This window comes from Periophthalmus magnuspinnatus, chromosome 23 (genome assembly GCF_009829125.3).
Source record: "Periophthalmus magnuspinnatus isolate fPerMag1 chromosome 23, fPerMag1.2.pri, whole genome shotgun sequence".
NCBI lineage: Eukaryota > Metazoa > Chordata > Actinopteri > Gobiiformes > Gobiidae > Periophthalmus > Periophthalmus magnuspinnatus.
In genome coordinates, this window is record NC_047148.1 from 11,760,821 (window position 1) to 11,788,624 (window position 27,804).

At 38.1% G+C, this 27,804-nt stretch overlaps 1 protein-coding gene across 1 annotated transcript; it reads left to right on the plus strand.

The window, feature by feature from the left end:
• Nucleotides 1-224: 224 nt before the first annotated feature.
• apaf1 (apoptotic peptidase activating factor 1) lies at nt 225-23,719 on the plus strand. Its single transcript, XM_033989345.2, has 27 exons — nt 225-361; nt 815-972; nt 1,088-1,277; nt 1,352-1,549; nt 1,630-1,819; nt 1,946-2,058; nt 2,143-2,274; nt 2,353-2,591; nt 2,661-2,828; nt 2,913-3,044; nt 3,192-3,305; nt 3,377-3,555; nt 3,634-3,760; nt 3,862-3,987; nt 4,068-4,208; nt 4,316-4,441; nt 4,532-4,675; nt 4,798-4,926; nt 5,003-5,128; nt 5,252-5,371; nt 5,464-5,589; nt 6,848-6,973; nt 7,728-7,853; nt 7,935-8,060; nt 8,819-8,944; nt 9,438-9,584; nt 22,150-23,719. Exons 2-27 carry the CDS (start codon nt 829-831, stop codon nt 22,297-22,299), a joined length of 3,765 nt encoding a protein of 1,254 aa, XP_033845236.1. The 5' UTR covers nt 225-361; nt 815-828; the 3' UTR covers nt 22,300-23,719.
• The last annotated feature ends 4,085 nt before the right edge of the window (nt 23,720-27,804 follow it).

The following is a 27,804-nucleotide window of genomic DNA, read 5'->3' on the forward strand; positions in this document are numbered from 1 at the left end:
AGCACCGGCTGCGACTCTTCTCCCACACTGGTCTCTACTGAACTACTGCGTTAGACCGAAGTGTAGTTAATCACAATGTAAATATGTTTTGTTTTGTGAGAGTGTGTGTGTGAGAGAAGAAAACAGTGCAGGTTTGCCCAGTGACATCTGTGACTTCATTGGTCACATGACCAAATCCTGGCTCACTATTGGCCACTTCGGCTCTCACCGGGGTTGTTGTTTACGCTCTGAATCAGGAAGCTCTTCTTCAAAATTGGGTGTGTAGATGAGGAATAAATGACCCTTGTATTGCAGCTCATTCATTGAGATCTCCAAAGTGACTTAAGCTGGTGATCGCTGAAGATTTATATTCTTCATCCAGGTAAATTTCTCCCTCGTATGAACACTCAAGAGGAGACTTTCTTTGTTTCTTTATCAAGTTGTCGAAGCGTGTGTTAACAGTAGCTGTTAACCTAAAGTGTGTCAGTATGTTGAGTCAGCCAGGTTGCGTTAAATCTCAAAGTTTGTGAAAGTAACTCGTGGAGATTAAGGCTAGATATGTTGTTTGGTGATTTAAGATGATATATGACTTAAGATACTATATCACTGTAACTTGACAGCTGTATTATTGTAGTGTAAACTTGAATTGCCACTGATTGGTGTAACATTATATGAAACAGTATACATTGGTTTCATTTTCAATATCTAGGGTAGGTTACTAAATATTTAAAAACAGAAACTATGATGACAAATGATTTATTACGCGTTGTTAACATGTTGTAACCTGTACTATAAAATATAGGCGAACAAATCGGATTAGAATATGTATTTTTAGTGGCTGGGGGAGCCATGGCACTGGACGAAGGATCGCGGAGTTGTTTGCTGCGGGTCCGCCACAGACTGGAGCAGGACATCAAGCCCACCTATATCATGGACCACATGATCAGTGATGGAGTGATGACTGTAGATGAGGAGGAGAAGATCAGGTCACAGGTGAGTTATTAAAGCTGCATCTGCTCAGCTATAATCTCACTATATACACTTCTTTCATCTTATTTGAGTTATCATTTTTATACAAACATCTGAATGCTACAAACTATACCCACAGGGACCTAGGAAAGATCAAGCAGTGGCGCTTCTTGAGTTGATGCTCAGGAAAGACAATCGCGCCTACATTTCATTCTACAATGCCTTAATTAAGGAGGCATATGATGACTTGGCCAGCCTGCTTCATGCTGACTTACCACGGACATCACCTACAGCATACAAGAGTGTTCCTGATGGCTGTACATCATATGGTAAGAAATATTTACAATGACAAAGGCTTTATTATTTCTGTACCATGATCCTAAAACTTTATGTTATTTAATAGTTCAAACAGTTATGAGCGAAGGGGGTGTACCGCAGAGGCCAGTTGTGTTTGTCAGTAGACCAGAGCTCTCAAACAAAGTCCGGGAGAAACTTTATCAGCTTCAGAAGGAGCCTGGCTGGGTCACTATCTTTGGGATGGCTGGTTCTGGCAAGTCAGTGCTGGCTTCCGAGGCTGTTCGTCACCACAGCCTTATTGAAGGTAAACCATTGGGGAAAGTACCAATTTAGCCTTTAATTTAAGTTTGTTGATTCTTGACTTGCATCTCCTCTTCACTGCAGAGTGCTTTCCTGGAGGCATTCATTGGTTGTCCATTGGCCAGCTGGAAAAACCAGACCTACTTGTGAAGATCCAGTCTCTGTGCTTTCGGTTGGAACAGGGCTTAGACTCACAGTTGCTCCATAGAGCTCCAAACTCTCTGGACGAGGCCAAAGAACGCCTGCGTTTCCTCATGCTCCGGAGATATCCAAGGTTTAACCATTATACAATATTTATATTTTAGATAAAATAAATAAGGTGTTGTCCACTTGCTTATAATGATGTTTATTACGTGCTGTCTTGCCCATGTGTCTTACATCTTCTGTTTGTATCCAATAGATCCTTGTTGATTTTAGATGACATCTGGGACAGTGCAGTACTGAAAGCATTTGATATTGATTGTCGAATAATGTTGACCACCAGAAACAGAAGCCTCACAGATTCTGTTAGTGGTATGTTTTTGTCTTATCTTGTCCATCACCACTGACCATGAGCTCAAAATGGTTTAAAAACAGTTCCTTGTGTTAATTTTATAGGTGCAAAGTATGAAGTTGAAGTGGAGAGTGGTCTGGATGAAAAGAAAGGCTTGGAGATTCTTGCTTTGTACACAAACAGTAAAATCCATGGGCTTCCCGAAGAAGCCCGCTGCATTGTCAAAGAATGTAAAGGTCTGTAAAATTTGAAATACTTGTTTCAATTTCTACAACATATTTTGCATTTCACTTAAACATCTTTTTTTTAATCAGGGTCGCCTCTTGTGGTGTCTCTTATTGGAGCTCTATTGAAAGAAAAACCGAATCGTTGGCGCTACTATCTGGCTCAGCTGCAGCAGAAGCAGTTCAAGCGTATAAGAAAGTCTTCTTCCTATGATTATGATGCCCTTGACCAGGCAATGGCTGCCAGCATTGAGGTGCTACCTGAGGAACACAGGGAACTATACAAAGACTTGACAGTGCTGGAGAAAGACATCAAAGTGCCTGCCAAGGTCTGAATATCATACAACATAAAAAACGCTGGGTGTGAGAATTTTCACTTCCATTTCCCTCTTTTCCAGGTGCTATCAGTATTGTGGGACTTGCCTATTGAGGAGGTGGAAGATATTCTTGAGGAATTTGTCAATAAGTCCTTGCTTTTTGTCGACTTGAACAACAAGCCTTATCTTTATTACCTTCATGATCTCCAGTTAGATTTCCTGGTAGAGCAAAATCGCAATGAAATTGAGGTCAGTTATAGTAATTTTAGTGCTGTACATACATATAAGGTTTAAAAATCAGTTAAAACGAAGTGTTATATGTCTGTGTTGTAGAGCCTACACACTAAAGTAGTGCATCAGTACCAGCAGCTCTATAAAGATGTGCATCCTACTTCAGGTGATGAAGAAAGTCTCTACTGGATTCGATTCCTCACAGATCACATGGCAAAAGCCAATCTTACTCAGGTAAGATGTTTGACAATATGCTACAATAATGGAGGCAGGTTGAAAATTTTTACAAAATACTTAAAAAAATGCATCTGGTTTGTCAAATATAATTCTAATTGCTATTGCTATCAAGTAAATGCACCACCTCTCCTCTATTATGTCTAGGAGCTCTACTCCCTCATGTTTTCACTGGACTGGGTCACTATTAAATCACAACTAATGAGTCCAGCTCATCTTATCAATGACTACATAGCACATGGTGCCATTTTGGATAAAGAAGTAAGTGGCATTCTCAAGACAATAAAAATACCATAAACACAAGATTATCACGAGTTCTCATTTTGTTTCAGAACAGTAAGGTACGCAGTCAGTTCCAGGAGTTCCTGTCTCTGAACGGTCACCAGCTTGAGCACCGTCCAGATGTGGTGCAACTAGCGCTGTCCGAACCCTATACCTCTGAGGTTTACAGACAGGCCCGCATGCAAGCACTGGAGCGATCCCGCAAAGGAAAACTCTACTTTGATTGGCTGTATGCACCAAGAAGCCCTCTCTCTGCTTTAATTTTATATGAATATTATTTTTTATTTATTTGATGTGCTCTATTTAGGAATAAAAAATGTGTAGAGAGTCTGTCCCTTCTGGTGATACACCCACACCAGGGCTCTCTGTACTCTGCTTGTTTTTCTCATGATGGAGCAAAGATCGCATCATGTGGAGCCAGTAAGACCCTGAAGGTACTGTGGCGAACATGCATTTGTGTCTCAGATAAATGTGTATTAGAAAATAATTTTTAAACCTAATACATTTGGTTGTTTTGTTCCTTCTCTGTACAAAGGTGTTCAAAAGCACATCAGGTGAAAAGCTCATGGAGCTGCAGGCCCATGATGATGAGGTTCTCTGCTGTGCCTTCTCCCCAGATGACCAACTGATAGCTACCTGCTCTAGTGACAGAAAAGTAAAGGTAAATATTCAGTGTTTGAGTGAAAAATAAATGTCTTACACAGTTTTACTAGAATGGGTTTTGTTCTGTCCTCTGTATAGGTGTGGAATGTGGAGAGATCAATGCTTATACGAGTCTTTGAGGAGGAGCATGAGGAGCAAGTGAACCATTGTCAATTTACCAACACTACACGCCGACTTTTACTGGCTACATGCTCTAATGACAAGTTCTTAAATGTAAAGGTAAGTGCCATTTTCTATGCGTAAACCACTTTTGCATATTTAAATTGGGCCTATTGGCAGCAACTGATTGGACCACAAATGTAATAATTTTTGTACTTGTGTTTTAGGTTTGGAACCTTAACAGGCCATCTTCTCAGAACACTATGTTTGGTCATTTTGAGCCTGTCAACCACTGTTGTTTTTCACCAGATGATGCCATTGTTTCCTCTTCCTCCAATGATGGCACTGTGAAGGTGCTGCCCTATTAAACATGAAGTGAAATTTAACATTGAGTGAAGATATTCAGTGTAAATTTACCTAAACCTGTTTTTTCATATGTTTAGCTTTTTCAAGTGTCTTCTGCCAATGAATGGAAGACAATAAATGTAAAGGCGTTGTTTGATGGCGATGAAGAGGTACTTGTCAAATGCAGCACCTGGACGGCTGATGGGAAGCGTATTGCATGTGCAGCCAGAAATGCAGTATGGGTAAGATTGTTTTCATTTGACTGTGTATGCACTCCATTTTCCATAACCTGTGTTATACATATATCCACTGTATAGAATGTATTTTTTGATTGATGATTGTTTTGTATTTTGTGGCTTACTAGGTATTTGACGTTGAGACGGTTGATATGCTGTTCGAGATTCGAACCAATCGATTGAGCATGGTACAATTCTGTCAAGCCTGCCCTACAAGTAACCTTCTCGCCATTGCATATTCAAACTATGGTGTTGAGGTACATCTCTAAAAAGCATATCTCTATTATTATTTAATTATTATTTTAGTTTTACATTGTATTCATAATTCCCAAGCTGTGGGATCTAGAGTCTAACAAAAAGGTGGCTGACTGCAATGGGCACCTTAGTTGGGTTCAGCGACTCCAGTTCTCCCCAGATGGTTCACAACTGCTCTCCTGCTCTGATGACCAAACTGTCCGGGTAACTAAAATATTAAATGTTATGTTCCCCTTACAAATACACCTGAATTGTCTGTATTTTAGGTACCAGTGTTATATCTGTATTGCTCATGTCATGTTTACCATTTTTGTGTTAAAATTCTAGTTATGGGAGACAAAGAAAGTGCACACCTCCTCTGCTGTTTGCCTGAAAAGAGACTCAGATGTTATATTCAGTGATGAAGAAATTATTGTGTCAGCTGCAGACTACTGCAACAGACTGCAGGTAAATGTGGACTGCAAAACTGGTATTTGGGAAGCCAGTATCCAAATGAAAACAAAATGCAGGCTTTGTTCTAATAGAAAACACTGTCTCAGGTTCGTGATGGGAGGAAAGGACAGGTGTTGTTTCAGTCGGAGGAGAAGTCCTCAAGGGTTCGTTGCACCTGTTTGTGCAAACAGCTCTCCACTGTGGCTCTGGGACAAGAGGACGGCACAGTAGAGGTACTGCTTAACAGCTATGTGTCAAAGCTATATAAACTGACCATGGTATGGATCAACTACTACTGTCATATAGTATATTTTTTAGGACTTAAATGCTTTTTCCTGAATCTGTTTAAAGTCATATTTAAAGCCAAGTAATCTTAAACTATCATAAAAAGGGTTATTCTTGTTTATACTTTCTTTCTATCTCTTTGTTGTTGTGGTAAATTTTAATTAAGATATTGTCTTGCAGAGCACATGAATAAAGGGCTGATGAATTTTGTCAAGTTTTTTATCTGATAGCAAGACAGACAATTTCTCTACGAAATGTTAATAGCTGTAATCCTTTTTTGTAGGCCTATTTCTAAATGTCAATCAATGCATATAGCAACTTATTTATAGTAACTGTGCTGTGTTGTTGTATTACCATGAACCAACACCAGGGGGAAATGTGCTACTTTCATTCCCTTAGCTTGCAGCCTCCATGCACAAGCTAGCAACAAGCAAGATACTTTGATGTGTAACAATTTATATGTGTAAAAAGCATTTATATGCTATGTTTTAGCAGGTTGCAGGGATGATGGCTAGTAAGTTATTGAGGAAAGTTGGCAACAAGATCCAACAACTGCTGACCATCTGCAGGAGGTTGGTGTTGGCAGTGGGGTTTTCAGAAGGCAGTGTACAGGTACAGTAGGGACAGGCAATGTAAGCAAAACCGGAGGTTTAGAAAACAAGATGTTTAAATAGAATGTGCCTTGCATTTGTGCTTTGTGTGATTTAAATACCCCCAACTACACACATACAGAAATATCTTTTGTATACATGCCAGGATAATCTATTTTACTGTTTCACAATAGCCCACAAAAAGTAGGTGGTTAGTCCTAGTATAGCAGATAATATTGGGACAGGACCATATCAATTATTGTTATTGTCATTAACACTAAATAGAATGTATGCATGCCTTGTGTGATGGACTGATATTTTTTGTGCATCAGAGCACCCCGTGTAATGTGTGTAAAGCTGTCAGACTCAGACTGCCCTCTGCTGTCAGTGGACTGAGCTCCCACTTGTCTTTGACTTTGTTTGAAATTCGTAACCATAAGATTTATCCCTAACCATCGCATCAGCCCATGTGTGGTGTTTTTTGTTTCTTTTTAAAGAAGAGTAAAATACAAATGTTGCAAAGGTCTTTGCTGTCTGCTTGTTGCAACTTGAAATTTTGCTTATTTTCATATCTATTCTGTCCTTGTTTTCTGACAATACTGTTTATTTCCCTTAGGTGTTGGAGGTCCCCTCTGGAAAGCTATTGGCTTCTCTGCAGGGCCATACAAAGACGGTGTTTCATTGCCAGTTCATCCAGAACGGCCAAACGCTCATAACATCCTCTGAGGACACCACTATTCGCGTGGGTTACTCCTGCTCTTTTACTTTTATTTCTTTCTGCAGCCATTTCCCTTTATTCTGCTGTACATTAGAACTTGTCTTGGCTCATTAATCACTCAAACCAACACTGTAAAAGTAATGCTTTTCCACACATCTACTTCACATTTCTTTCTACTATTGATTACCCTTCTCCTTCCTATTACTCACCTTGACAAAAGTGCTTGCTCTGCCAAACTGCTTATCCATGCAGTGTGTTCAGCCTTTATTGTTCTTCACCTGTTACTTTGAGCTGCCTCTCTGTCGGCTCGCTCCTCTTCATCACTTGTTTTGTGCAGTGCCCACTGTGAGTTCATGTATGTTTTGTGCCCTGCACCCTCCTCTCTTCATGCTCTGTTGACCACCCCCTCTTGTCTTTTTACTGTTTATAGACATGTCCACTGCAGCACATTTTAGCTCCTCATTCTAAAGTCAGGGAGCTCACAGCTTTTTTTGTACATATATGCAAAGAAGAAAACAGATGATACAATTCATAATGAACCATACCAATATCACAAAATGACAATATTACCGCCATATACATGACACTGTCATTTTAACTATAAATAATTAATTTGTATCACATAAATAAGTTAAATTACAATAAGCAAATTCAATAATTTAATTAAGCAACAATACAATTAATTACAATTGATACCACACTGAAACTAGTATCTAATCTAAGTGCATAGTGAATTTGGCTGATACCCTGTAGAAAATGTATTTTTGCTTTTCTGCAGATGTGGCAGTGGCAGTCAGGGGAGTGTAAAGTACTACTGGGCCATAAGGAGCAAGTCAGAGGTTTCTCAGTGCTCTCCAACTCTCCCTCAAGGTTGTTGTCCTGGTCCTTTGATGGCACGGTCAAGGTAATTCCTGTCAAATAATTGACACCATAGTCTTTTATGTGGTTGATGACACTAACCTTTTATATCTGGTTTGTGTTGAAGGTGTGGGACATGGAGAGTGGACAACAGCTACAAGACATACAGGCTCACAGAGGAGCCGTTCTGTCCTGTCATATCTCCCCGAATGGATCCCTGTTCACTACCACCTCTGCAGACAAGACTGTCAAGGTGAAATACAAACACACTGTATATCTGCTGCACTTTAGTCCATTCCTCACATAGAGTAAGATTTATTGTACTGTTTTTGACTCTTGAGATGTGAAACTTTGTAAGATTAGCATGCAGCCGAAGCTCCAGGCCTGCTGTGTTACCTCCAGGTCAGTCTGTCCGCCCACACTCAAGGCCCTCCTCCTTCATTGGCCTCTCCACAGCCTCCACACCCTCTGTCATTAATGGAGCTGGGCTTGACTTTGACCTGACTTTTATACGCTGAACTTAAAAAAATATTTTTTATAATCTTTTCTTCTTAGATATGTAGTATCAGTAAATGGATACTATGCTAGGGATGAAAAAGTAGTAATCCATTTAAATAGTTTTTGTTCTGTTTTTGTCCTTGGATGGCTGGTTGCTGTCCAACATTAGAGACATGAATAGCCAAGTCCTCATCACATTTATCAGGGAACTTGGACATTAGCAAGGCTACTGCAGAGACTATCTTCTGAAATGGCCGCCAAACTGGCTTGAGTTTGTAGATTGCATGTGTAGTGATGGACAAATAGACTTTGCATGGCTCGCCATATACAGGTATAAGGTCTGTCTGAATATTTTATATATATATATATATATATATATATATATATTATATATATATATATATATTTTTTTTTTTTTTTTTTAAAGCAATGTGAGATATTAATATTTGCATGTTCACACATTAAATTTTTTTGAGTGATCTTTTAAGTTTCGATCATTTCTCAATCACCCAGGTGTGGTGCTGTGAAACCTGGGGCTGTGTCCACACACTGACGGGTCACTCTGAGTGCGTCAGGAGCTGCAGATTCTCATGGGATGGCCGACGCATTGCTACAGGAGATGACAATGGAGAAATAAGAGTGAGTTTCAGCGAGTGAGCTTCAGGATTATTATAGCTAGTGAGCACTGAACATTAAGATATGAGAGGAGCAAATATCGGCAGCAGAAATGGCAATCACAATCTTTCAGCAAGGGGTTAATGCCCTCTGGTGGCCTCAGAGCAGAACTCCTCCATTATCCAGAAATGACTCAATCCATCAAATGCAATTATATAAACCACAATGAAATCTCACCACTGTTTCTATGGAAACAAATGTGAGTCATTTAAAATAAAGGATGTCAATGCCAAATATAACTAAAATGTTATGGGTCATGGTCAAATAAAATGACATATAAACATCTGAGTTGCATAACCACCAAAGATGCTGTGTTTTTGTGATATAAAGATTTAGTTCCATATTTTGTTATTGCTATATGTGCAATCGCGTACAGGTATGCTTTGTATTATTGTTATTTTGTATTAGGATTGATATTACATAATACATTGGTGTTTTTATTTGTGTCTTGTCATAGCTCTGGAGTGTGAAAGATGGCTCTCTGCTGAAGATTTGTTCACAAGAAGGAAAAGATGGTATGGACTCACTTCACGGAGGCTGGGTGACTGATTTACACTTCTCACCAGACAACTCTCTCCTCGTGTCAACTGGAGGGTACATCAAGGTATGGCTTTAGACAACCACCACTAGCAGAGAGGAACAAGGCAGTTTTACGTTTGAAGTCACTGTGCTTTTGTTAATTAGAGAGAGTGTGGGGGTGTAACACAGACTCTAACCTGGTACCTAATATTTCTACTCAGTAGCCAATTCGTTATTCAATCATTATGTCCCACTGATGTACCTTCTTTTTTACACTTCATAGAACTTTGTGGACCAATCGGATTTTTTTCACTCGGTCTCACATATTGTGCAGTCTTTACCTACACACTGTAGAACCACATCTGCACCGTATCTAAAATTGCCCCACCACATACTCTATGTCTGAATGATATCATTGGTTTCCACAAATGTGACATAGTTTATAGCCTTTATTTTCACTGGAGATGAGACCACACCAAGGGCAATTTGACCAAAGCTCTGATTGGCTATTCAGCTACAGTAATGTAATCCACTTGAGGAAGCAGTGCTGATCAATGGACATTTATATCTCAGATTACTCTAGTGTTGTGTGTGGGTGTTTGTTGTATGTGTGCTTGGTCACAATTCTTTCATTTACAACCTGCCTCAGTCGCTCCACACCAGGGCTGCTCTGAAACATTGACCATACAGAGACAGAACAATTTAAAGCTTTTGGAGTTTCACCTGCGTCAATGACATGATACTTTACCTTTTTTTTTTTTGCTGTTGATACAAGTTGCTTGAAAGTAGTCATTGCCTTTAATCATCTTTGATGTTTGCCCATAAAGTTGCTAAAAAATCGATAATCAGATACCAGTTCATACTGAAACTAGTATCTAATGTAGATACCCTTTGAAAATTGTATTACGATTATGACAATAATATGGACATGCTGAAAGAGACAGAAGTTTTATACAGGGCTACATAGTTAACCTCTAGTGTTTTTTGTTGTTGAAAATCATATTCAATATTAAGCTTAGTATTTAAATCCATTTTGAAATTTGACAATTGCCATGCTAGTTGTATAAATATTTATCTTTTAAATACATCCTCTTGTTCTTAAATATACATGTACTCATCTCAGTGAGTGGCATACAGGGGTGTCCAATCTGCCCAATAGGGGAACCTCAGATTCAGGAGGGGCAGTGTGTTTATGGACAGAATTTCTAGGCGCAGTCGAGCCAAAGGGGGTCCAGTTTGGGGACCACAGAATGTCATCTCTGCTGTTTGCAGATGATGTTGTCTTGATGGCTGCATCAAACCAGGGCCTGCAACTGAGGCAGTTTGCAGCCGAGTGTGAAGAGGCTGGGATGAAGATCAGCTCCTCTCCCTCTTGCCCTCTCCAGGCGTGTGGAGACACCCTGCCTCAAGTGGAGGAGTTCAAGTATCTCGGGGTTTTGTTCATGAATGAGGGAAGGATGGAGCGGGATTATTGACAGGTGGATTGGTGCAGCATCTGTAAATCTCAGGATTTACTGGTCTATCTACATTCCTAACCTCACCTGTGGTCATGAGCTTTGGGTAAAGACTAAAAGAAAAAGATTGGGGATACAAGCAGTCAAGATGAGTTTCTTCTGCAAGGTGACTGGGTGCACCCTTAGAGATAGGGTGAGAAGCTGAGTCACAAGGGAGGGGCTTGGAGTAGAACTGCTGCTCCTCCACATAGAGGTGAGCCATCTGAGGTGGCTCAGGCATCTGTTTTGGATGCCTCCTAGTTTTTCATGCATGTCCTACTGGAAGGAGACCCCGGGAAGGTCCAGGACATGCTGGAGGGACTATGTCTCTCGGCTGGCCTGGGAATGCCTTGGGGTCCCACCGGAGGAGCTGGAGGAAGTGTCTGGGAGTCCCTGCTTAGACTGCTGCCCCTGCAACCCGGACCCACATAAAGCAGGAGAAAATGGATGGACATCTGAGTGTCACCTAGGTGCTTGGTTTGTTTTGGCATTTCATGAGAAGAGTGATTTAGCCAAATTGAGAGGATATTGTCTCAAAGAAGTATATAATTTGAGCCTGTGTGCCATAATTTTTAGACAAATCACTGCATGACTAACAACCTTGATAATTAGTTAATCAGCTGTGCCTCTATTATGACAGTGCTAATTATTTGGGGCTGTGCAGATTGCTCCATTAGGACTGTTGGTTCTCCTTTACTGTCCTCTCCTGAGTCGTGTTGATCGTGGATGTGACAAGCAGTGATAGATTATAATGTCTAAAAGCTGATGCCCTTGTGTCTCAAAGTTTGATTGATGAATGGTCTGTGGTGTGGGCTGGTCAGTTTGGAGAGGCCATCCTGAGTGTCATAGTAATTACAGAGCGACTGTGCCTTTCATGACTGAGACAATGATGATAATCTAACTGTCTCTGTAATGAGTATAGAAAAGGTCTGTCGCAGGGCTAGCATCAAGAAATGTACTGAAATGAAACTTAGTTAGACCTTGAGGAACACTTGTTAAGATGTCAAAGAATTCATTAGCTATGAAAGAAATTGTTCAAATAACATATAAGTGAAGGGAGATTATTAAAAATGACAGAAGAAAGTAAAAAATAAAATTAACAGAAGCAATCTTCCAAACATGAGTACAGTGATATTACTGCAGTGATATTACTTAATTAATAAATTAGTAATTAATTTTACATCTCTTGAACCAGCATTTTAGCACAGTCCTGATGCATTGTTAAAATATAGTTTGATTATTTTTATAGAGATACAGACAAAAGTTAATGCCTCAATCTTTTCACCTTATTAGCCCACCCTTAGATTACAATATGGAAAACTAGTAGACATGGTTAATTTACTTACAGAAAACAACAACAGCTTGATTGTGATTATATTTCTGTCAATCATACTCAAAGAAAGACTCTCAGAAGGATTTGTGCTTATTTTCATTCTTCCTCAGCTGGCGACAAAGCCAGACGTCATGATGAGGGATCAATGGGATTGTGCTAAATGTACACAGTTGGATCATAGAAGAAAATTAAAATTTCTGTGAATGCTATTACTCTTTTGCTATGTTAAGTTATTCTTACAATAATTGTTGTAGTTTTGTAATTAATGAGTGTGTTTATATGTGGTTATAATAAAAAATAATTATAATTACAGTTTGTATTAGCCCTGCTCCATACAAAACCATACAAAAAAGTGTATTCAGCCATTCTGACAAACAAGTTACCTATATGCTACATCATGAACTAAATATATGAAATAAACTCCAATATACTGGGACGGCCATTTACTTATCAGTAGATGAGATATTAGAAAACATGAAATTTCAATGGAATGTAATGCTCTGTTCTCCGTTGTTGTCTTCAGCTGGAGTCTTCAGTCTCTGTAGGAATGATTCTTCTCATCCCTTGTCACCAGTTTTATCACTTCTCACCCTTCCCCCATATGTTGAAATGAATAGTGTGAGCATAATTAAAAGCAGCAGGATTCTAGTATCATGTTGCGTATAAATACTGTACCTGTGCACTGTTTAATTTACCTTACACCACACACTACTCAGTCCTCTTTTCTAATTGATGTTCAAAGGTGTAATGTTTTATATATATATATATGTGTGTGTGTGTACTGTATATCGTCTCATTTAATCTTGATAGAAAGCTTTAGTAAATCTAACTTACGCTACAAAGTGTAATTCTAATAATAATGTAATGGATTTATATAGCACCTTTAAAAACACCCAAGAGCTTACTTAACGGTGCATTATTCATTCACTCTATAATCATCATCCAATCATCATACTATAGTGATGGTGATGAGACCTGCGTTTTGTATAGTTTGGAAATAGAAGGCAGAAATCAACATGTATCTATTTAGTAGTGACACAGGTAGGATCAGAAATCAGTATGTGAGAAAGTGCACAAGCTTTCCCGTACTGTAATGCATTAGTTCAAAATACACATAGCTAAAAAAAAAAAAATCATATAACGTCAGCTAAAGCAAAGCTGCTATCTATTTAATCTAAATCAATATTTTTGAACACCTTGGGTTTTCTCCTCTTAACTGATACAGCTGTCAGCCGCCAGAATCTCTTGCCATCTCATCATACTGAAAATTTGTTTGCTCTGGATCGGCATGCATGCTGACAAAATCATCTTGTTTCCACAGAGTGCATTTTGAACGTATTATTATAAAGAGTGAAAAAAGATGACAGCTTCCTGATAAGGTGCCCAAATCTAAGCCATCATATTGGAAATGAATAATACGTAATGTTTGCAGACAATATCAGCTTCTAATTAAAGCATAGCATAAAAAGTCAATACATAAATACATAAAATACATAGAATGTCAGTGTCAAGTTAACAATTTTTGGATTCTTTGACACAATCATATACTTGATTATCAGTCCAGGCATTGTCTATCATAACAAATAATCCCAAACTTGTGCTGTCATGTGACCACTGAAGGTATCTTAACACTAAAACACAAGCTAGATTAGTTCTAGATTGGTGTTTAATATGTATCTATGTTTGTATGTGGGCAATATGATAAACAAGATGATGATTCTCTGCTCCAAAGCAGATAGTTTTAATGTAAACCTCTATTATAGAGACTCAAGCATATCTGTAGTTTCACAAATACATGCTAAGGCATAACATGACAATTGTGAAATTACCACTTTTTATGACTGGCAACGATTTGAGCCTAAAGATTCTACACCAAAGCATTGCTAAATCGGCCCCTCCAGTGGGATGGGTCTGTTTTGCCAGGGCAATGAATATTTATAATATTCTTTAGAAGGTTGAGATTGCTGTAGACAACCATCCTCCCTTACCACCCCTGATGTCACGTATCCGTTATCAGGCGAAACACGATGAACGACAAAGAGAGAAACACAATTTTACCTTATCTCACCTCTGCGAGTGAGAGCTCCCTCCAGAGCCGCTCCTCCAGTGCCCTCCTCACTGCCTTTCACACCTGCATTTGTTATATTCACACTCTGTCATATTTATATCTGTCCACTTCACTTCACTGATGCTGAAACTGTGCACCTGGACCTGAAGGCAGCATCTCTCGAAGAATTACATGCCTGTGTCACAATACTTAATTGAACTGATTGATTAAAGGTGCACTATGTAACTTTTCTGGCAGATGCATCACCTGCATGTGCCCATGGTGATGCCATTGCTTTGCCTAGAATGTTCCACAGTATAGCATTCTACTTACCTATGTTGCTTGATTTAATTACAGGTGTTTTGATTGCTAAAGCGTATCTGGGGCAAAACGTGACTTTTTACTGCAAATGGGGTCACCTCTGAAATGCCATAGTGTGGAACATTCTAGGCAAAGCAATAATATCTCCATCACCAGAAAAGTTACACTATCTACCTTTTTTGAAGGAGACATTAACACTATTATCTTATTGTGACAGGCTTGCATTGAGTTCCAAAAAGCACTAAACAAAATAACAGTGGATGCCTATGGCTGTTTTTACAAGTTGTACAACAGCCAACATCCTTGGACAATGATTGTCTTATTTTTATAATTCACCAAGTCCAGGTTTGGGTAAAAGAGAATGGCATTGGTAACTTCAAAATGTATTAAAATGTAACATATTTAATTACGTGTTTCCTGTTTCCTGTTCCCTGTCTGGTTTGATCCACAGAATCTTACCTTTCTATCCCCGGCTTGTTAGAGGTTATGATTATGGGCTTTTTATCACATTTGGCTGAGAGATTTTAGAGAGGCCTATAGAAGAATCGAAGGTTACCCTGACCTCCCCAGAGACACTTGATGGACAGAGAAGATTAAGAAACAAAGCTCTGGGAATGAGAGTAAAGGACAATATGAAATGGAGGCTGTCTTGTCTCTGTGGGTGGATGATACAAGGCAGTGAGGACGAGTGTAATGAGATTGACTGAGTAAATGTGTGTCCATTTTCCCTCTCTGGCAATGATCCCTCTCAAGGCTACACATCACTCCAATCCAAGGTTTGAGGGCCGTTTTGCCTTCGTCTGCTTCCTCACCAAGGTCATTTTGTGGCAGAATTAGACTTATTTTATTAGAGACAGAATTTTGAAGAAAAAAAAGACACACATTTGAATAATCTGTTCTTGAAATTGTCACATCTTAGGAAACTGGAAAGAAGTAGGCTACATATTAGGTCTGCACAATAGTATGTTCTCTGCAGTGAACAAAATATCCTGTCTTTTTACAGAGAAATCTTGCTGTACCTGTTGTGTAGAACTCTACAAAATTTTTCTAACTAAAAGATTATGATATTGTAACAAAAAAAAACAGACAATTGTGTATTTGATTAGCAGTGTATATTTCAGTTTTTCTTAAATGTTAATGCTCCTTGAGGTACATTTATGTTTTGAAATCACTCTGCATTGATATGTATACTGTACTTTATATAGGCTGCATTGCTCCTGAGTTTCCATTTGGGCCTGAGTGGTTTGAAATGACCCTTTTGAGACGTTTGATGTGAGCCCTTCTGTAAAACTGTCATATTGTTTGACTGAATGTCTCTGCTCAGTCCCAATGAAACAATCTGGCTCACTGGGGGCACTGAGCGGCGGCTATTTTACTTTTTCTTGTTTAGTGGTTTTATGTTTCTCTGTGACAAATATTATTAAAGAGAAATTAGGGCCGCATGGTAAAAATCCCTGTGACAATATTCCTTTTTGCTGATATCGTCATAATATGATTCAGTGCTTCTGTTTAATGCATCTCTTTATCCAAACACAGACCCTTTTCCCAGAACCACTCTGGGACTCTTATCACCCTATTTCTTCAACCTCCATCATGTTCAGAGTGAGTGTCGGCTAAATTTAACAAATCACAGTGAAGTATGAACTCACTACAGGTGGCTTTAGTGACCTTTTAATGGTATATATTTAAGATACAAACTACATTGCAATTTTCAAAGGTAGCTGATGGGCTTAATTATACTTTGACCCACTGTCATACACATTTGTAAGTGAAGTATGAACTCTCAGGAGCCACATGTAGCTTTAATGACCTCTTAATGGCATATATTAAAGACTACATGAAATGCGATATAATCAGGTTCCACAAAAATGATATAAGGAATAAACTTTCTTACAAAAGCATATATGATGAATAATGTAGGCTTTTTAAACCTGACATTGGAATGATGAGGAAGATAATAAATAAGTATTTTGATTTTTCATTTGTATATATATTTTTAAAGGTGGCTTGTGGCCTGAACTATACTTAGACCCACTGTCAGCCACATTTTTACTACGACGTAAATGACATATGTTTTGTATTTAGCAGAAAGATGCAGCTGCTCCAGTTAAAGTCAGTTGTGTTGAGGCTCTGTTTTAATTCTGCGCCTCATTTTGATCACACTGGCTCAGAAGTAAGCACCCCGCAGCGCCGCTCTAGTCGAAAAGCAGCTCAGCATCTAAAAATATCGACTACATAAAATCAGTAGATCCAAGAAGCAATGACTTTTTTTCATCAGAAACAATTTGGTTTTTTTTTTAATCTATTTTCTATCAGCTTCAAAATGTTTCTAATATGGCCCTCAGTTAGATGAGTAATAGTTTTTAGATGTTTGAAAGAGTTAAATTTGAGTGTGGCCTTGTTTCTGTGCTGCTGTTGTAAGACTGAGATATAAACACAAGCTGTTGGTGAAATATTTATACAGCTCTGTCTGAGTCTTGTGTCCTGTGTGCTGCTCATTAAACCAGTTAATTGTCATTGAGACAATTAACAGACTTTGTAAGAAATCACATGATCTGCCTCAACTTGCTCAGACCTAAATACAGTATCTCTATTTTTATACAACCATAAAGGTGCACTATGCAACTGGTGATATCACCTTTCATGAAGAAATACAAGTGCAACACTGTGGAACATTTCAGGCAAAGCAATAACATCCGAAACTGAAAAATTGCATAGTGTACCTTAAAATATATATGTTCTTACATTTGCTACATGTGGTATAACAGAAAAAAGAAAGTTCAAACGCCCTCAGTAAAGTTTTTCCTCACCCACTGGTCACATTGTATGGAAAACCTAAAGCTATGGATGGAAGTGAACCACTTGGGTATTAATATTTAAGGGGACCAAAGCTGGTATAAATAATACAGATGCCTATCACTGCGGTTCTCTTCCTACAGGAGCCTGGCCTGGTCACACAAATATATATATATATTTTTTTTATTGAAACACAAAAGTGGCTCTGCAAAATCATTTTTCAACTGCAGCTGGTATCCCTGCCTCCTTTAGTTCCTCCTCTATTGTTTTGTGCCTCTGAAGCGTAAATTCCTCCTGAAGCAAGACTTTACCTATTCCCCGTAGGCTCCACATCAGAACTATTTATATTTAGAGGAAGATTAATTACAGTGAATTGTGGCGTCTTACAACTAAGCACTGGCCTGGCCCTCACCAGGAGCTATTGCATAAGAGCTGCTAGCTTTCCTGTAGATGGCCTGAATTAGCACACCTATTTATCTAGGGCTAAGTGTGAGGTCTTGTGTGGTACTATGCCATTTTCTATAAAATAAATCACTGACCGTGTACTCCCAATGTGGTGGTGACCCCTGCTGTAAGGGAGTGTGACAGTGTAAGACGCTTATCTGAGCATGCAGCGTGTTGTGGCTTCATAAGATAAGGATTTGTGTCTTTCTTGTTATCAACAAAGCAGATTTATTTATAGCTATAGTTGTGTCCGCTTGTTTGTTGTTTCAGGGCAATAAAATAATAAAAGATTTTCATTATTTGATAGCGGTAAAGACAAAATGATACACTGGTCTCCTGAGTCCCAAACCTATATGGGGAAGATTCTGTCATTACGAGTAGAATTAATGCATATAAAAGTTAAGGATTTTGTGTGTCTTGTCAGACATAAGATGATTTTTTTTAAGCAATACACCAGAAAGATCAAAATGGTTTCACTCTTGTACCAAGCCTGAATTAAGAGTGCTGCCTTATGGTATCCAGCAGAGCAGTTACGCCAAATCAATTAAAAAATTATAGTACAAAAAGAGGATCATTTACCATCCTAAAAGGGAAAGTTAAAAGAAAACTCTTTGCAAAGAACTGGGCACTCAAATGTCCCAATCTCATTATTCCACTCCTTTATATTCTTACACATAGCAGTTTGTTAAGCCGTACAATCCATCATTTTAATAAGCATTATGAATTTTAGATTGGTATCTCCTGGCTCCACACATCAGAGCGTTAGCTAATATGACTGTTTTCTGGTTCAGTACATTTACACTTCTGTCTTTGGTGTATTATTATTCATACAATGTGTTGCTCAACTTTGTAGAAAACCAATTTTGTAACTGTCTCTCTGGTTAATTTCAGCCTTCTCTGCACAGAATAAGACTAAGACAGCTCTGTGCCCCAGAAAGTCTCAGCAGTATTGTCCAAGTCCACATTATATTTAGGAAGTATTATTGCTTCTTAAAGATTTAGGACATCAGCCATCTGCTCTGAAGTTATAGCTACCCTTACACTTGCTGTGGATTTTCCCATAGGATCTGACAGCACCATATGGAACAAACCTTGTCCTGTGTCACTATTGTTATGATGAATGTGTTTTTTTCTGTTTATAGCATCTTTTAATCTTTGTACGCTTTTTTCTGAAAGCCAGACTTCTCTTTTGTACCTTTTGTCAACCTTTCATTGTTTTCTGTTTTGTTTTTTGTTTTTTTTTTACCTTTGTGTCATAAATATGCATGAGTGGTCTAGTTGCTGTGCTACAAGATTCAGCATTTAGAGATATGTTTTTTGCGTTCAGGTTGAAGCAAAAATTATTTTTACACATTTTTGCACAATCATCGAAGCATTTCTTCCTTCCATGGTTGCTAACAGGATAACTCACTATCATTTCCTATTCACTTGGATCATTTGGTCTTGTTTATTCCAAGATTAAGTGATGTAGTGCTATGCTTCTCCATGCCGCTGCCTCGCTGTTAAAATGTACACACATCGAAAATGATGTCTTTGTTTGAGCTGACATTGCTTTTGACAGCCGGTAGCCATCTTTGCTTCTAAATTCAGCCACAACGGCACTTTATTAGAGAGTGGTTCTGATCAGCTCTCAGGCTTGCATCATTACCATTGATCCCAGCTTTATCTTTATATCTCAGCTACGTCCTATCACTGAGCACTCACCATGACCACCACATGATATCAAGCTCAAAATAATTTCTACACAAATAGGGTTATCTTTATCTGTGGAGGTTGTTACAGTTAATGAAAAGACATTATAGTTATTTTGTGTAACCTTGAAGCATTTCATCTGAGGATTTCAGATCTATTGAATGTTGAATGTTATAAATGAATTAGAAAACTCTCCATGGAAACAGTGAAGGAAACTGATAGCTGTGCTCTATGTGCGTTTTCTGGTGGAAGGTCCTTCACCTCATAGTCTCATAACTATGTTATTGTTCTGCTGAAATATTCCACAGTATAGTATAAATGTATGTATCTTTCCTTTATTTAATTACAAAAAATACTTTGATGGAATGACCTGCTGTATCCATGGAGACTGCTAAGTTTGCCATGCCGTTTGTGGACTATTCCAGCCAAATGATTCATAAATAATTTGTATAAATTTGAGAGTTGAAGTAAGAGATAATGCTTATTTGTAGGTTTGCATGTTTAAAACACATTTATCAATAGCTTTCAGGCTCACGATGTTGTTGCCACACACTGTGTTAAAACAATGTGTGTCTTTTATGGGCCTGTGGAAAGGCTGTAAAGACATGATTTGTTGAACTTGTGTCATCACCATCAGTCATGTTCAGCCATGGGGCTCACAAATCACCTGACTATACTGATGTTGATACCAGTGCTGTCTTGTATAGTCCCACATTACAAAGTAATAAATATAGATTGGTGTACTGCTATTTTCTGTGTAATGTATGTTTAATATGAACAGGTCATGCTTTCTTGTGCTGTCCCTGCCCTGTTGGGTCAGAGGTGGCTACGCCCCATGCAGTCCCCACACTGATGAGGTGGTTGTCTTTGCACAGTGACACAGGTCAGCACAGCCATGGCCTGTCTGACACTGGACATTTTCTTGAGCTGTTAAGAGGTCTAACCAGAGAAAAACATAACTGTAGAAATAACTAACTGCTCACCTCATGTTCGACATTTACAGCTGGGCAGAGGGCAAGACCTGACCTGCAGCAGTGTGTACAACCCTGTTGTTCTGCTGGACAGCAGACTGAAAGAAATATAAACTGAGAACAATGAATGAAATGAAGTGACTTCATAGACAACATAATGTAACACATGTAATTTTTTACTTAATATGTTTTTTTATATATCTTTGACATGTATTTGATAATTGGTAATCTATTAGTTAGTATGAATATCAGGAGTATTTTATAGTTGTTTGGTCATGGTCAGTAAGTCAGTAATTGTGAATAAGCATAAAATTGTTTATTCTCACAATAATCAACTAAAAGTTCATATTGTTACAATCTAACACAGAAGTGGCAGCAACATTACTAACAGTGACTGTTTTGATTGTGATGTTTGCCAGTAGTAGCATATTGAGCATTATGTTTAAACTCTTTACATTGCCATTTGTCTGTGGTAGTTGCAGTTGTAGATATACATTATACAACAAAAACTAACACCTACTATCAAACCCTGCTACTTTGTTAGTAATGTTGCTACTAAAATTGATGGATTTGTGGTGTATGAGTTTATATTTTATAGTTATTTTTTATAGCTACACTTTATATAAAACACAAACATGCATATTCATATCATAATATCATTTAGACATCAGTATTATTGCCAAATGTTTGCAAGCAATACAACAAATGCAACCAAGGCCATAAATGATTGATTGATCTTTTGATGAATCATGAAGCCTCAATGGGAAATGGCATCTTTAAACCGAGATTAAATAAGATCAGTGTGCAGATGCTGTGGCTCATGTGAGGCTGAGTGAGATGTGTTTATGAGGCTCTACTGACTGTGTGAATGCAGTTCTATTAGTCTATTAAATTTATGATGGAATTTCAAGCAGGGTATAAATCTCTACCTCTGTTTTGTCAAGGCTGATTTTGTGAAAGCCAAGCACACACTGATTTATACGAGTGTTTTACCTGTTGCATACACTATTAATGGCATGAAACCAGCACAGTGAAATACGGGACTTACTTCAGATTTATTGTATTGTGCAGTATGTGAGGAGAAGTTATCGCTTGCATAATTTTACAGTAGAGCTTCATCAATGTTTTCTGTGCAGGTGCACTATGTAACTTCTCTGGTTTAGGGTCTCTCTCCAGCATTTTTCCATGGAGATGTCAATTATGGGATATTCCATAGTATAGCATTAAACTGACCGATCTCCATGGAGACAAGCAAGTAACACCGGCAGGCCAAACTACAGCTCACATCTGAGGTTTAAAGTAAGAGTGAGAGAGTTATATTGAAGAATAAAACACTCAAAATTAAATTAATGCCAAATAGATATGTTAAAACTGCATATTATGAAACATTACAGGCAAAAGAAAAAATGTCCACCGATCAGAAAAGTTACACCTTTAACCTCCATCACATTTATAATATGAACTGTTATGTTACAAATGTTAATAATATATATTTTTTGGGAATTTGGAATATCTGGATTTTTGAAAATGAAACCATTTGTTGTATTTTCCAGTGGTGGGATGTGGAGAGAGGAGAGGCTCTACAGACCTTCTACCCAAAAGGACTTGCTCTGAAGAAGATCCACGTGTCTCCGGACTTCTCCACCTTTGTCACCATCGACAACATTGGCATTTTGTATGTTCTACAGAAAGTTGCTCCTTAAATCTAACCAAAACGCTTGCAATGCATCACCATCAGAAAAAAAGCATACAGAGATGGTTTTGGTCTATTAATCTTCAAGGGCTCTTCAATCGTTTCAAATTAGAGCATTTGGGGCATCCATCTTATATATCTGTTTACTATATTTCCCAGTGAGTAGCAATGTACTCTTCCACCTTTTTTACCCAGGATGATTTATTCAATTACAACAAATATCAAATGAATTATCTAGTTGGGTTTTGAGACATTTGATCTTTAAGTTTACTCAAATGTGAAAGATTCATGAGGAGGGCTTGGAATCATCAAATTAGATTATTGCAGAAAAGGAAGTTTGTTTTACTTCATTTCAAAGCGAAACACATCATTTTTACATGGACATATTTATACACCACTGAACAAAGATTGAAGGTGCCATACACAACAGTATCCACTCATTTGAGCAGGGATTGAACCAGCAACCATTGTCGTGCTACCACTGAGCCGTTGTCGTGCTGTCCATGGGAATCAGAATGATGAAAAATGAGGAACGTAGCCATAGCAATTATATCTTTTGAGTAGTGAAAAGGAAGCTGAGACCCAAGAACACATATCTAAGCAGCTTTCACTTCAAATATTAAAATAATGAGGACCAAAACTGAAAGTGTACCAAAGTTTACTGTTTTGCTTTTTGAATTGAACTGAAGTAAAATGTCTGCAATATTTCTAATGTGATGATGCATTTGGTAATCCTCAGTGCATGTGTGACTGTGATGTGTCTTCACTGTGAAACGCTGATCAAACAATATGTGTTACTATGGCCTTAGTGTATTGCAGCTACAGTGTATATGGGTTGTGCTTAACATATGGTCTCACATTTGTTCACCAGCATGCATAGTTATTCATGTGCACTTTTGATGTAAGTATTGATGGTTATTGAATATTGTAAAATCTTTGGGACATATTTGTATGGCATTTTTAATTCTTTTAACAACAAACCTTTTCTACAATATGGCATTTTAAACATATTTCTTGTTCAAATGCACTTTTTACTGTCTTTTTCAACTCGGTATTTATTTATGTTGTCTTTACCCAAGCCTCTTTGAGCACTTTGACGTTGAAAACAATCCCTTGTATTGTTCTCTTAAGAATCAAGGAAATCCTTACTTTGAGACTATGAGCCATCATCATTCAGCAAGTGCTTTTCATGACTATACACCACTAAAGCTAATGTTAATGCTGTCCTTTATACTCTAATGGAGCACAGGGAATGTTATTAATCTCAACCGCTTTGTTAAATGGTGCTTTCACTATCAAGTCGATGTAGTCAAAATATTGTTGCTTGTAGGAAGATCCATAATATTAAAATATAGAAATGTTTCCCTCAGGATTTCTAAATGTTTTATAATGTGCAATTGATGACAAATTAAACATCACATGCTTTGAAACTTAATGTGGTATTGTATTTATTCCACAGTGATTGGGATTTTATTTCAAATGCAGTTCTTTTTCAACTCGAAAAATAATGAAAATAATGTGTGAAAACTGAGTAGAACAACCAAGTCGAAATAAATGATTGCTTGATTAAAAATTCTTGAGTTAAGATGATTTGAAAAAGTAATGAAAGAAAAAATGTTTGAAGAAAACGTATTCATTCTTATTTAGTTTTTAGCAACAAATATTATACCTGTTCATTTAGGGTAATTGTTAGATTATAGAATGTATTTCATAAACATAATGATCTTTTCTATATTGAAATTCTCAATTGTGAATGTTACTTAATATTCAGAAAACATCAGCATGTGCATGGTATACGGGATACACAAACCACCTGCCATTTTAGAGGTGTTGATTTTTAAATGGTGCCACAATTTATAGTTTCCCCTTTGCCTCCGTCACAGCAGGTGTAGTTCCTGTATTTGTCAGTGACATCAATATACTGATTTACTCCAGGCCTAAAGCTGTCTAGACGTCAGCACCCTGTTACCAATTGAAAATGTAGGTGTTTGGTTACCATGGCACCGTACATATGATGTATGACACTTTGAACACACATGAAAGAGGTGATGGATGGAGTGATGATTATTTTATCAGTTTAAGAGGGCTGAAGAGCTGAGGTAGAGAGCAATACTGGATGATGGAAATTACCGTTTACACCATTTTTTACATCAACTCGAGCAATTCTGAAAGTTTTTACTATGCCAGGAGTCAAATAGACACAATAGTACACTGACCTCATACATATTCCAGACCTGGGCACTGCATTGTGGTCACCTACTGCTCCTGTCAGGTTGCAAATCCCATTACCTAATAATAAATATCATGTTTGAGGTTTTAAAATCCAGTTGATCCTTTGGTATTAGTCCTGTATATTTATTGTTCTAAGGTGGCCTGTTTTTTTTGTTTTGTTTAGGTTTTTTTTAACATTTCTAAGTAGGACATAGACACTATTTACTCACTTTCTCCTTGACAACAAGTACTCGTGAGAAAGTTTTGTCCCTGTGTATAAATGCAGAACAAAAACAAATTGAGGTGCCCACCAGAGAGCTTGTTATCAGGCCAAACCAGGGCCACATTACCCTCTTAACTGCTGACAGAAAACCTGAAACCATTTGTCCTGGGGCCTTTATACTCCTGTGCATAGAGAAGTGTCATGGCTGCCAGTCACTGTTGGATATGCCCCCATCTTGTTGTAGGACTTAGGCTCACCATATGTCTCACAAACTATACATTGCTGCCAGCTGTCTGTCAGAATGTAATGCTCTATTTAAAGTTGTCCTCAGAGGGTGACGTAAGGCTGCTAAAGCGGTTTCAATGGTTGCTATCATTACAACCCATTGAGGGAAGCTTAAGAGTCCTTCAGTGTTATATATATGCTGTTACCTCTGCTTTGGAGATAATTTGGTTGACAGGACAGCAGACAGTAACCTCTATATTAATTTGACATATGTGTCTCAAAATACGAGTCAGTTATTTTACTGTATTATTGAAGCCACTAAGGCACAACTATGTACATTGAGAGCATGCATGGAGGTCTGAACTCTTCTTCTACCTCAAAACTGAGAGTGGAAACTAACAGGACTTGAACAGGCCCAAACCAAGTCTATATTACTAAACGAAGCGCAAACCAGGACCAACCCATGAAGTGTGAATGCACCTTTAGTTTGTTAGTACAATGTAAACAGAAGTTCTTAAATTGTAAGTTTGTCTGTGACACAGCATAATTATTGCAGGAATCATTTGCAAAAACAAAATCTACCAAGTCAAATTTATCTCTGGCACAGCTGTCTCTTTAGCTCAAACAAAATAAAAGCGGTGTAAAATTGTTTAGTTCATTTGCAGCCAAAGTCACTCTGGGGTGGTTTGGAGTAGTGCTACAGCTCTGATTAAACACATTTGCATAAGAGTGAAAGACATTTGATTTTAGCCACAAGCTTCACAGGATTTTAAAGAAAGAAGTGCAAAATGTTGCTAGGCATGCTTTGACTGCCAAATCTAGACAACAAACCTTAAGTCTTTAACTTTCTGCTGATGCTACAAGACTTGAAGGTAAGATTATTTCAGGTTCCTTTGTACACACTTATCTTTATGACGGTACATTTAGTGTGAGCTGTAAATGAGTAAAAGTCTTCTCCATTCGTGTCATCTGATAGTGAGAATTACGTCTGAAATCACACTGCCTGGAGTCGGGAAAGCTGTGAAGTTCTAAAAAGTGCGTTTGAGGTGTGGGTTTACCTCATTAATTCAGTTCTCTCGGCCTAATTAATCTTTGTCTCTTGTAGATGTAATTACAGTCTACACACTGACACCTCCCTCCCCTCTCGGTTACACGAAGCCCCACTTCCTCTTTCCTCATCTCCAGGGCTGTCATAACAGTACTGTATCATTCACTGCCCTGTAACTCAGAGCCCTCATCAGGTTTAATATTATCTCAACCTGTCTAATATATAAACCTGTTAGGGAAGAAACTATAATTCACGTTGTATTCTAAAAAAACGAACACCTTTAAGCTTAAATAACATAATATGACTTAAAGGTTTTCACTATATTACTTCACTGTTGGAGGGTCTGCCACCTGCTCGTCTCCATGGAGATTTTAGTATGGCAGTAACTCGTTTATTTTCATGGAGATAAACAGGTAATGTCATGATGCCAAGTTGCAGGTCAGATTTGTAGAGAGGCCTATTTGCAGTAAAAGGCATTTCTAATTTTGTTCAGCCTTAAAACAACTGCAACTGAGTACGATATACAAGTTTAATGCCATACTGTGAAACATTCTGAGCAGAGCAATAACATCTCCATGAAGACAAGTAGGCACACTCCTTATTCAAACAGTAATATGGATATGTTATGCGAGTATGAAGTGTCTTGCCCGAGAATGTAACGCAATAAAGCCTTACCCCACTTGCACGACCTGTTACTTCCTGCTGTGAACCACTTGATCTTCACCTTCACTTTTGAGCAGTTACAGATAAATTAAATGACCTTTTCCTATGAGTTATTGTTGAGTTATGAGTTGTGTGTATCATAGATTTAAAAAAACATAGCAGATTCTAAACAACCTTCAAAATGTTCTTGCTCTATTAATTAACTAAAATATGCTCAATAATGTTACAGTAATGAACAGTACAAGGACCACAGAGGAGGATTTGAAGTGATTATTTGATTGCTTTAAACAGTCACGCAGAGTTCAAAGGCCCAGTCGTCCAATTAGCCTCCGTTATAAATAGTGTAGTTTACAGAGAAATGCGCTGGGTATCTAAACCTTTGGAGTTTGACAGTGGGGTCTGCAGAAGAAGACTCCCTGGAGATCTGAATAGGTTCACTTTGAAAAGAGCACACTCCCCTCCGGCACTCCGTCTGCTGTCTGAGGCTTTCATTTTGTCCCCTTCTCCCTTTCCCCCCTCATTAATATTTTACTGTTTGCAGTGCTCTGAGCTCCTGGCTGTGAGAAAGTCAACTGCAGTGATTGTGTATTTGGGACATGCATGCAGGTGGGCACTCGGTTATTTCACCTATGAAGAAAAGTACACATATCAAATAACTTCCACATCCAATTACTGACTTTCTTCAGTCTTATGGTCAGATCAACTGAGCTCCTTTATATACGATACAAGATTTTAATACTTTTTTTATAGTTAAAGTTACTAAAAAGGGTAAACATGCAGCAAAATCTGATTAGGAATAGGTTAATTTAGAGGTGAGATCTAAACGCTCACATTGACATTACTGTAAACAACTGTAATTAAGTACAAGATACATTTAATCCCTCACTGTGGATCATTAGGGGCAAAGCAATAACATGTCCATCAAGACAAGCAGGAGGCAGCAGGAGATGTGTTAATTGTAGCTATCAGCAGAGTATTGGCCTACAGAAGACATATGACCCTAAATGAATGCGTATATTCTGTCCCTATTATTTAGAGTGTAGTGAAGAGTAACATCCTCAGAGTCCCTTGTCTGCTTTCACTGTTGTTACTAAGCCTCTTTCATCATGACACACACCTCTAAGTAATTGGGTCACTACACTTTA

Bases quoted from the DNA above. Each gene is read 5' to 3' on its own strand.
- apaf1 (XM_033989345.2), top strand. From the start codon at position 829: ATGGCACTGGACGAAGGATCGCGGAGTTGTTTGCTGCGGGTCCGCCAC. The intron at 2,275-2,352 runs GTCTGTAAAATT...TTTTTTAATCAG, and splicing joins CATTGTCAAAGAATGTAAAG to GGTCGCCTCTTGTGGTGTCT. The intron at 6,974-7,727 runs GTGGGTTACTCC...GCTTTTCTGCAG, and splicing joins CTGAGGACACCACTATTCGC to ATGTGGCAGTGGCAGTCAGG.